We start from the raw sequence: 12258 nt of genomic DNA on the forward strand, positions 1-12258 counted from the left end.
TTATATTTTTTAGGCAGAGCATACTGAATGAAAAGGGGAAATGGATCTGCCAAACCATGCCAAACAACTGCTGCTTCAGCTGAATCAGCAACGAGCCAAAGGTTTCCTGTGTGATGTCATCATTGTGGTGGAAAATGCCCTGTTCCGAGCTCACAAGAACATCCTTGCCGCCAGCAGCATGTACTTTAAGTCTCTTGTTCTCCATGACAACCTGATCAATCTAGATACCGACATGGTCAATCCAGCAGTTTTCCGTCAGATTTTGGACTTTATCTACACTGGTAAACTCCTAACAACATCTGACCAGCCAGGAGAGCAGAACTTCAATGCTCTTCTCACTGCAGCAAGCTACCTCCAACTCCACGACTTGGCAACTCTTTGCAGGAAGAAGCTCAAGCGTGCTGGGAAGCCATTTGTTGGAAAGCTTGGAGTGCCCAGCATAGGCCGAGTTGGAAGGAGTCACAGGCTCTCCACTCCCCAACTTGCTCACATGCGATTCTCTGGCTCATCTGATGAAAACAAGGGCTCCAACTCAAATGAGCTGTCCAGTACTGCAGGGCAAGATGAAGATGTGTTTATTAACAATTCTAACCAGGAAAATAGCCACCCTTTAAATCGAGGTACAGGGAGCAACAACAGCCTTCATAACAGCACTAATGGGAGTGACCATGAGCTAGGCCTTGACCTTTCCAAGAAAAGCCCGTCCCTACCTGCACAAGAAGAGAATGTACAAGCAGATAGTTGTGCAGGTTCTCCCCAATCTGCCTCAGCATCTGTAGCCAACAGTGCCTCATACGAAGAATCCGCCCTCCAAAAAAGAGACAGTGAACCAATGGAAGTGGAGGAAAACCACTCTGAATCCGGGCCAAAGAAACTCCTTCGTCACTGTCCCCGTAAAAAGGAGTGGGACAGGAAAGATGGAGAATTGTCTCCAGAGGAACGAGGAGAAAATATGCCCAATGGAGTTATTGTTGGGCCTAAGTCAAAAGAGAGAATATCTGGAGGGGGCTATGCTTCAGAAAAGGGTTTCCAGTGTAAAGAGGAAGTGGAAAATGGCAAAGACAACAGTGAGGAGAGTGGACATAGTGAGAACGAGACTGAACATCCTAGTGCCAACTATGTTTACCGACAAGATGGATTTGAGACTGTGCCATTTGGAGACAACTTGTATGTCTGTATCCCCTGTGGAAAGGGGTTTCCCAATTCAGAGCAACTGAATGCCCATGTGGAAACGCACACTGAGGAGGAGCTATATATCAAAGAGGAAGATTCCTACTGCAAAGAGGAAGCGGAGGATCTGTCCACTCCCAACACTACCTTTCCAAATGAATCACGGCCATTCAAGTGCTCAGTGTGTGAAAGAAGTTACAAAGATCCAGCCACTCTTCGACAGCACGAGAAAACGCACTGGCTGACCCGTCCTTTCCCCTGTAACATCTGTGGCAAAATGTTCACACAAAGAGGAACCATGACCCGCCATATGAGGAGTCACCTGGGCCTCAAACCTTTTGCTTGCGACGAGTGTGGGATGCGCTTTACAAGGCAATATCGACTGACCGAGCACATGCGTGTCCACTCAGGGGAAAAGCCCTATGAATGTCAGCTCTGCGGGGGAAAATTCACCCAGCAGCGCAATCTGATCAGTCACTTGCGTATGCACACCTCCCCATGTTAAACCAAAGACTCTTATGACATCCTAAGAATGTGCTTCTCTTGTGCACACAAACACACACACAAACCAATTTACCTTCCTGATGACTTGCTGCTTTATGGGTACCTGTTTTCCAGTTGTATCAGAGATGGAAGAAAGGGGGTGCAATGCCTCACCTGAGCTTTAACATGTAATGAATAACGACAACATTTCAACATATGGCACAGTGGAAGCCAGTTGTACATCATCTTCAGTTTACACAACAAAGAGGTTACATCCCCAGCACTCTTTGCCTCTACATCATCGGCACCTACACAAAGACTTCAAACACTCTTGCCAAGGGATGGCCATTGTGATGCTTGCAGATTCAACAAGTTCTATTGAGAGCATTGCCATCCTACTATACTATTCTAGCAGCAAGGAAAACATTGAAGTTAAGTCTTTTGGTGTAGGGTGCATTTTGGTGTAATTTTACTGAAGGCATGTTATTACACACCCTGTGATGATCACACCTTTCTACATCTTGGCCCTGCCTACTTCTGTCCAGCCTTAAGAGGTGCTGGCCTCCTACTTATATCCATGAATGAAAACCAAGGAAACCTCAACTCCCTCTCCTGGTTACCACTGTGGGCATCTGGATAGGTTCCTGCCAAGTTGCCCCTTTCTTACACCAATATATAGATAGCTGAAGGAGGGCTGGCACTTTTCTGGGGCTCTTGGTATCCCGTGGCTGTGAATTCTTTGCATGTTCCCTCTTGGTACCTTTCTTCTTTCTGAAGGCCCTTTTTTTCCACAGACTGGAAACTAACATTGCCCAACAGTTGCACCCATGTGAGCCAGTGGGAGGGAGGTTCTTTGTTTTGCCTCCCTCTGTTGTTTTCCTGTCTGTAATAGGTACTTGTCTCAGTGCTGGGCTGTGGGAGACTGTCTAATTTACATTTTGAATCTGTGAATTTTTGAACTGGAAGTTTAGGGTTATTTTGGGGTGGTGGGTTAGGATTCTTTCTTTTCACTACTCACTTTTTACATGTTATTGAGCTTCTCGTGTAAAGATGAGCTCAGGAACAGACACATCGTAACTCCTTCTGTCCTACAGAGGGCACCTAGTACTTTGTTACAGTGCTCAGTGCCCTGTTAACCTGACCCAAAAAGTGTTAAACCGTAGGAGGTTTTTGTTTTCTCCACCCCACACACCTCCAAATTATAGGAAACTTTTCTCTTTACTGCCAGACTGGCTTCCAGTTGGAGCCTATCTGTTAGGAAAGAAGGTTCTCACCATGTTGCTGTTTATGGTGACTACTGGTCACCTATTAGGTACTCCTGTGTGTGTGTGTGTATACGTGAGTGTGTGTCAGTGTGCGTGTCAGCCTATTGTGGCTGTGTATGTAAAGGTGGAAGGATGCGATGGACTGGTCACTTTTGCTACCTCTTGAACTCTTGACAAGTGAGATGCTTTTACTAAAGTTTTGCATAGTTTTTTTTTTTTTTTTTTTTTTTTCTTTCATGTAAGTAAATGTATAAAGTTAGAACATTTAAATTAAATGGAAAGCATTCAAAACATAAGACTGTCAGGAATTTGCCATACTCTACATGTTACGGCTATGAAATAGATCCAAAAATGAACAGAACCCAAAGAGATCCAATCAGAAATGAACCAAAATAATTACCAAACCCTTTTCCCTAGATAGAATCACCTCTTGCTGCAGAGGTTTGTGATATTTCCAAAGCTGTGACTCCCAAAGTGTTAGTCTCTCAATATCTTTGCAAATTATGGCCAGCCGCTGTTAGAAATGCATCAGAATCCAGAACTTACCAAATACTGGTGTACCCTTACAATTTATGGCCACATTAGAAAATTCAAGTTTACATTTTTTTTTTTTTTTTTTTAAGACCAAATCTATGAAACTAAAGACAAGTCAAGTTAAGCTGCAATATTTTTTTTTTTTTTTTTTTTTTTTTTTTAATGTTCACAAAAGTTCAGTCCTATGACCTAAAATGAATGTAAGAATAGACAAAGTAACAAACTCGAAAATATAGTTGTCTTTTCCCCCATGTGGAATCACGTTGATAAGTTTTTAATTGTGGGAATTTAAAGCTGAACTCCAGGAAGCAGATTTAAACTGTCCCCTTAACAAAAACATAACAAGTCCCTGAAATGCTGAAACAATCTGACTTAGAAGCCATTCAGTCTCTTTGGCTTCCCATCCTCCTCTGAACAACTGTGCAGGCAGGTCTATATCATAAAAAAATACATAAAAGCTGGCATCCCTTTCTTCCCTAAAGATGGTAATCGCCACACTTCCTAGAGATGCTTGGAATGCTGTTCACTTGTGCAGATAATTGTATGCCAACTTTTCCGCTTGCCAGGAAAGGAGCACATTTGCATATGATGGGATTGAGCAGATCTCAGCAGATTGCAAACATTTTGACTAGAATGGGCATGTTTATTGCATGTTTATTTTTTTTAATCAAATCTGGAGTTCCTCTTTAAACTATTATTTATATTTTTGGTCTGCTCCATGAAGTACTGCAATTTCCTTGATCTACACAGTGACATTGTACATCTGTGTAGCTTAATTAATCATTGAATTTGCTATGCTTGTGATAGATCCAGTATCATATTTGTGCATTGTCTCTTTTAGTTGAAAGTAGATGATTTGCATTCCACACTGTTGATAGCTGCTCTTGGTTGACTCATAATCTGGTTACAGTCCAATTCAGTAGTTTACATTTTGTGTAATTCAGTATGTGGGAAACAAATACAGATGCTTCAGGGCCAAAGATGAAATATCTTCTGGGGCTTGCTGATATTTCATTTGACAATTTTTTTTCCTCACAAGGGTATATTTTATTAACATATGGCTGTATCTCTCTGATATATTTAATCAGTACATATGAGATGGCGAGTCTGAGCAGTCTGCTGAAAGCTACAATTTAATTTAATGGGCAACTGCTAAAGTTCTAAAGGAAATATGTAGATCATAAATAGCCCCTGGTGTAGAAAGCATTGTCTGGTTCCTTGCCATCTTGATTGGTCCGTGCAGGATGACATCACTCCCGCGCATGCACAGGGGTCATCTCAACACACTGGCACTGTGCCGAAAAATGTAAACGTGCAGCTGCACTCTGTTTACATTCTGGGGAGGATTGCAAGCAAGCAGGTAAGCTTATTTTCTAGCAGAAGAGACATTGCATGTAATTTCTGCAATAAGCGCCTGCCTGTTCGCAAATTTTTTTTTTTGCATTGGTTTAAGGAAAAGTGGTCCAGTTGCATAATGGCCTAATAGTAGATGTCACATATTTTTTTTTTTTTTTTCCTTTTTGGAAGCTGCTTCTGCACAGCTAGAAGACCTGCCCCCTCCCTACAGCATATGTACTTCTCTGTAAGTTGCAATGGTGTGCACACTGCATTGTGAAATGATGGGGGGAGCACCCAGAGCAATTAATTTTCCTGTGGTATTTGCATACAGCTCTGGTTTTCTAGGCTGCTGGATGTGTAGGAGCAGTTTCATAGGAAAAAGGCATTTCCTGCTGTTGAGCAATTATGTAAGTTGGATTGGTTTTTCTTAAGGGACAACTCCATAAAGTTATCTGCAATGCCTGGGAGGCGGACTGAGCTCTTTTCTACATCGAAACCTCTGCTCTGCCCACAGTTCAGTCATTTTCAGGTTGCAATGCTTTGCATTAATTGGATTGCTTTAGTTGGGCTCCTTGGCCCTATATGAAGACCACCACTGCAGTTAAAATAGTAGCTCCAGGGCTGCAGGTAGCAGCTAAACTGTGGATAAAGCCAAGATTTCTCTCATTATCACCAAAAGAAATAAAACGTATCTATTACATTTACCTTTCCCAAATGCTGCAGAGGACTTTGTGGGATTCGTTAACATCAACTAACATTGAGAAAAGAGCACAACAAGAAGTCTACTAGCCTGTTGTAATTTTCAAACATGGTTATGGGACTGAACTTTTTTTCTTTTTTTTTTTTTTTTTTCCACAGCTAGCCATACACTGGCTTAACAAAAATGCACCGATAGTCGAATTTTCCCGCGCCGGGATGTCATATTTCAAACAGTACCTGCATGTGATTGGATAAAGGTGCTGTTCGACTGACAAGTTATCCAACAGGCTCTTTTGATAAAAGTCAATTGAACAATCAACTTTTGCCAAATGGAGTGGTGCCGGCAGGGCCATACACTGCCTGAAATTCAGCCGAGCCAGCAGAAATTGGCCAGAATTGGAGCAGTGTATTGGCAACTTAAGTCTCGATTCTCCATTCTTTCTATGAAACAAAACTACTTTTGACAATTCTTAATATGCCCTCCAAAATTTGAGATTTTTCACTTTCTTAATGTTTTTTTTTTTTTTTTACTGACACTGCAGAAAACCAATTGCTTCTAAAAAGTGGTACAATGCAGTCTTTCCGCTTTCTAGATTAAAATCGTTAAATAGAAAAATTATTTCTGCTCGCAATGCATGAGGGAGCCTTTAGAATTTATTTTTTAAACCAAAAACTGGCACTCTCACCAATGCTTATACCATTTTGAGAAAAAAAAAGGTATGATCATTTATACCCTAAACAGTAAATTAAACTGCACCTTCACCCATCCCATATACATGAAAAATAAATCTTGACTCCCAGAAAATGTTGCTTTTGACAAGCAATTTTTTAATGTATATTTTTATTTTTTTTCTCAGCACTTAATATCGACACAAAGTCTGTGTTTAGGTGAGCATTGTACATTTTTTTTTTTGTTAGCTGTGTAGGTTTGTGTTCTAGAGAATGAATTGATGGAATACATTTCCAAACTGTGACAACATTAATAATGACAATACTTCTCAAACTTCAGGGACTGGCTACCTCCAGGCACCAAACTTTCAGCCACATTTCTATGACATAGTATTGTATCTAACATTTTCTGTATTTTATGAGAAAAGCTAAACACTAGTTTCATATTAAAGCAAATTTTAAGAATTGTGGGACCTGGGTGGAGGGATGGGAGGGATTGGAGCTATATTCTGTGTATAAAACACACTTCATATTGTAAAATGGTAGGCAGTGGGGAAAAATACAAGTTCCTGATTTTTTTTTTTTTTTTTTTTTTTTTTTTCGGAATAACAGGAAAAACATTTTTAAGACTTGTAAACCGAAAACAAGGATGTATTATAAAACTGAAAAAATAAAACAAAAAGGAAAAAAAATAGCTTGTACCCAAATCCATAAACTATTTTTTAAACCAAAGCACATTTTGAAGAAATCAACTGGGCTCAGAAAAAAAGAAAAAAAAACGGACTATTTATATTTATCTCATTGTTTACATAACTCTTTACAGTTTCAGACCTCAGCAACAGACCAGTCAAAATTAATTCCACATTTTCTTGGGTTTTCACTGACCTCATTGCTTTCATGTTTGGAGATTCTGGTTTATTGGCAGTGGATGGAAGTTTAATGTGGAGGCTTATAAAATCTTAGATAGGATTTAACCTTTTCAAACGCATGAAGAATATAACTCTTGCCATGGTGGTGGTTAAATGTCTATCTCCTTTTTAGGGTGCTGGAAACCCTTAAACATAATAATTTGTTGAAATGACCAATGTACAGATAGGTTTCACTGCCTTAAATGCGCAAAAACACAGAAAACCCTTAGTAAGTAAGTAATAATGAATTCCTCTATGACAGATGTATGGTATTCACAGTTACTACAGCCTCAATTTTATGTGTTACATTTCTTCAAGGTACAGTGAGATCTTGCTATCTTAGAGTAACTTTTCAAAGAAATATTGGGCAACCATTGCCAATCACCTTATTAAAATAGTAGTTATGCTGATCCACTAGCTTCAGTACTTTTGAATCACTGACGTGGAACAGATCAGGAAAGTGAGAGAGTCTTTCTCTGCATATTTGTTCCAGGTCAGTGACTGAGAGTATTGAAAACAGGGGGTCAGCATGACCCAGAGGTCTTTCTTTCCTGGCCTCTTTTTTTTTTTTTTTTAATTGAAGGGGTCAGGAATCGTAGCCTTTGTTTCTCTTATGACAGCCCTTCTTTACTGTTTATGAACAAATAACCCACTTCTAAACATTTTCCTTCTTCAGTCTTAAAGTGGACCTATTCTCATCGATTTATGTGTAACGTATGTTTGTTGGGGTTATATAAAGAATAATTAGAAGGGCTAAAATACCTTGCCTTTTGGATAGATTTAGTAACAGGCTACTTCCAGTACTGGTCACTTGACCTAAATCCTAGGCATTCGGATGACCAAATGCCTATTTATTTGGGTTGTATAACCAGAGGGAGGTTTGACCATAGTATTTCCTACAGGAAAAGTATTACAGCCATCCCAGCAAAAAATTTAAAGCGGTAGAAAATGTTTAAAAACAAAAAAAAACCTCATGCAAGGTAAAGGCTTACATTATTATTACATTATATGAAAGACTTGCCTTGAAACTAAGCCCTCCAGTGGCACGCTGTCACTGCTGCAGAGGCGTCCATCTTCACCCGGTCTTCCTTCCGGGTTTGCAGGCTGCGGTCGCTTGAATGGTTGAGCCATGATGACATCACTCCCGCGGCACTGGGCTCTGAAGGAACGGCACAGGTATGCCGTTCCTTCAAAGGGCATGTGTCGGTGACGTTGCTCACTAGAATATCTTTTAAACGATGCACATATAGGAGATATTCATTTATCCTACAGGTAAGCTTTATTATAAGCTTACCTGTAGGTAAAAATAAAGAGAGTTTACAACAACTTTAACACATTGAGCATAGGGTCACATTAAGCAAAATGTTTATCCCTTGTATATGTTAACTTAGTTAAAATTCAATCAAAAAATTTTTTTTTAAAGAAATGTAGCTGCCAGTTTAATACATAATCTAAATCTACACACATTCTATAAATTGGGGCTCTTGTATGACCCATAGATAATATACCATTAATTTTGTCTGGTCTTCAATAACTAATCAAAGATGGTGCAGACTTTTTGCAGTGTTTGTATTGTTTCACTATGTATGTGCAGTTCTGAATGTATTTATTTCACCACCCCCTCTTGATGGCAGCAGCACATAAGCAGGTTGGTTATACATCCTGACCTTCTTAATAATAAATGTTTTCTTCAATACGTTGGTCAGGGGCCCTTCTGGAAGGGCCAAGTTGAAGCTGTCACATGGGGCTAAAATTCTTTGTCATAGGCCCTCAAACACTGCAAGGTGCCTGTGGCAGGCTAATGCTTTGAAGACTAAAGGATTTCAGAAAAAGCAAACAAACCTAAATATCCTCAGAGACTCAACAAATAGCCATAAATCACCAAGCGGGACTTTCTGTAGTTCTTCTGTTTTCATACTGGATACGTCTATTTTTTTGTTTTTTATTGTTACAATGTCACCGGCTTCATTTGGTATAAATATAAATGTATATTTTTTTTCTGCAAAATGCTTTCCTTCTATTTTTGTGTTTGTTTTTTTTCTTTTGTTTTTTTTTTTTTTTTTTTTCCTGTTTTGATGGAATGTTTGGTAATTCCTTCAGTCTTTCAGGTACAGGAGGTGAGATGAGACTAAGAAGGGATGTGTCCTTATCCCTTGTGTCCTGTTATTAAGGGGCCCATTTAAACCATGTTGTTGCAGCAACATGTGCAGCAATGCATTGGTGCAATGTGGTAGCAGTCATTCTCTTTGGCATCCCAAGACGCACCTGCTGAAGGTCGTGCAAAAACACACTGACATGCACTGTGGTGTGCTGCACTGCCAAAAGATGGTGCGTGTACCATTCTTGGCAGCACACTGCAATGCACATTAGTGTGTTGCCGTGTTTTGCTCTGCAACGCATCTGTGGGCGGCAGGGTGCTTTGGGGTGATCTTCAAATAAATGCCACAACATTGCACCAGTTATCGCTGCGGTAGCGTGCATTTTATCATGACAACATGTGACCTGGCCCTTTAAAGTTTAACGGGAGTATGAAGACCACATTAAACATTGCCCCACTGCAGATGTGATCATCTACTGGATGGGACTAGAAATGCAGCAAATTTTTTCAGTGACATATTTTGTCTATCCTGCCACAGCAGGGAGCTGTGCAGTGATGAGATATGGTTTGTGTGTTGCTTGTGGCTGTTTAAAAAACAAAATAAAGGAATGTATTTTTTTTTTTTTTCATGCCAAATGTACAAATACGCTAAATGGTATATTGTTCCTATTGGAAATGTAAGCAAAAATGTTATCGTTCTTATAAACTTTAATATATTGGTTAGTAGACTGAAGCCTTATTTTCCTGAAGATTATAATAAAGAAAAACTGGAACCTTGTCCAGGTCACGTCAACAAAGTTTTTGCTTTGATGGTACGAATCTGTACGTATTCTGTTTAATTTCAGTTATTTGTTCCCAGTCATGCTACACTTTGTAATCTGAACACAAGATTCAGCTGTATGTCTGCTATAGCATGATATTTCACAAGAAAATGGCTCTGCCTTTACCTGCTATAGCATGATATTTCACAAGAAAATGGCTCTGCCTTTACCTTTTACCAAGTATGCCAAAGCCCAACCTCTTCTAACTCCAAAACAATCCAAGAAGATTCTGATTTGTGAGCAACCATGTATTATTATTAATATGTAACAAGTATATCTCTTATGCTAAATCAGAAACTAGATTAACCTTAAAAATATGTAAATAGTTAAAAAAAAAAAAAATAATAATAATAAAGGACCACTTTGCCCACTTTTTGTGCTGCAGTCATAAAACCACAACCCTGAACAGGTTGTATGCAGCGTGACAGGCATTTGACACTGTCTGGGCATTAGTTTAGTGTGTCATGTATACGTGATTACTGGAGAGAGAGGTTCCACCTGTCTGACTTCTAGGAATCTTGCCAGGGAGGCACCCTTTTTATTGTGTAACAGCTTACCTTGTTTATAGATCGTGAATCACTAGCTTCAGATTAAAAAAAAAAACAAGGTAATTTAGTAAGGGCAATTAAAGACCTCTAATTGCTCCTAAATAACACCCAGATCACAGACTTGTCTCAGGGCTGGGCATATGTTGCTTTTTTTTTTTTTTTTTAACCTCTTAAATTAGGCAGACTTTTCTATTGGTGTTCTGGCTACTTATGCTGAGAAATTTGTGGCTAGTTATCTACACACACAATGTCAGTGAAATTGCTTGCTTATTTCTGGTCCTGTCCATCTGTAGTACACAAGAACTGGAAAAGGAGATATAGTGACTTTCTCTGCTCTCAGTCCTACCTCTTTGCTTCCTGGGGCTGCAATGTTCTCCTCATGGATTTTCTATTCAGGTCAGAGCACTCTATGGAGGAGCTCATACTCTAGTGTCATATAGATAAAAAAAAAAGTGGATACAGAAGATTCTGGTGATCTGAACATTCGAAAAACTTTCAGTCTTAATGTACAGTGATGAAAAAGAACTGTTATTTTATGATCTTTTCATTAAAAGCTTGATTGAAAACTGTTGTACTTGAATCTTATTATTACATTTTCTACATTGTATTTTGAACACTTGGATCCATTTTTTTTTTCCTCCAAGTGCATTGTAGCAGAAAAATAATTGCACTCATCAGCAATACCACGAAAGCTGGCTATACAGTAGGTGCACATTTTAGGGACTGAATTCAGTGGATGCCCCTGCCAGCGCCACTCCATTCATTCAGCTCCTAAAGGTTGATTGTTTAATCTTCTTTTGTCAAAGCAGCTTGCTGGAAAATTTTTGCCTGAACAGCAGCTATATCCAATCAGATGTAGCTGCTGTTCAGGTAATTTGACAGCCACAGCCAGCAGGACTGGCTGTCAGTACAATAGCCACAGTGAAATGAAATGAATGAAAAAAAAAAGTGTATGGCCAGCTTGTGTAGTCATGCCTGTAGGATTTGACTGGCAGAATTCCTCCGCTCACTAGACACCACACTGCTGTCTTCCTGGACTCGGGTGCTGGCTAAAAGGGAACTGTCTGTACTACAAACCCACTCCAAAGAAAAGATGAGACAGCCACACACCGATTATGTATGTAACATTGAAGGCTTTTTTTTCCCAGCAAGGACCCTGGCCTTCATTCCTACCCAGAGACCATTCACAGTGTGCTGCTGTCTTGCCTCTTCTTTGGAGTAGATTCACTTGCACTTTGCATTACTTAAAAACTCTTATCTAATAAAATAACAAACAGGTAGCCTAGTCATGCACAGGAAGATATTCCATAATATGAGCAAATGCACAACATTCTCCCTGTTTGGTTTGTTCATTGTACTGAGAAACTTGTGTCTGCTTCACAAAGGATCCACTGTATAAAAATTGCCTTGTAGTACATTTATCTCTGCTGATGGCACTGAGAAGAGTAAGCAATACCACACAGGTGCTGCCTGATTGTCAGTAACTATGATTTGTTGTGCACTGAATAGTGGATATGTAAGTCAGATTAAGGCTCCGTTTACATTTGTGCGATTTCAGATGCGACTTGAGTCGCACAGAATCACATGACCGTGAAAATCGCATTGTTTCCGTTTCCATTATTCACATCAATACAACTCGACAGGACGTGATTTTGGAAAAGATTCCTGTTCTACTTTTGGTGTGATTCCAGTAAGATCTTGGCCCCATAGAATATGCAAACATCC

At 39.6% G+C, this 12258-nt stretch overlaps 1 protein-coding gene across 1 annotated transcript in view; it reads left to right on the plus strand.

Annotated features, from left to right (window-relative positions):
- The window catches only part of HIC2 (HIC ZBTB transcriptional repressor 2), a 64537-nt gene extending 53438 nt beyond the window's left edge, over positions 1-11099 (plus strand). Inside the window, exon 2 of the mRNA XM_073629077.1 lies at positions 14-11099. Coding sequence (XP_073485178.1) covers positions 41-1675 — 1635 coding nt within the window. The 5' untranslated portion in view covers positions 14-40 and the 3' untranslated portion in view covers positions 1676-11099. The remainder of the gene's footprint in view (positions 1-13) is intronic.
- Positions 11100-12258: the final 1159 nt, after the last annotated feature.

The sequence above is a fragment of the Aquarana catesbeiana genome, linkage group LG01 (assembly GCF_042186555.1).
Source record: "Aquarana catesbeiana isolate 2022-GZ linkage group LG01, ASM4218655v1, whole genome shotgun sequence".
Lineage (NCBI taxonomy): Eukaryota > Metazoa > Chordata > Amphibia > Anura > Ranidae > Aquarana > Aquarana catesbeiana.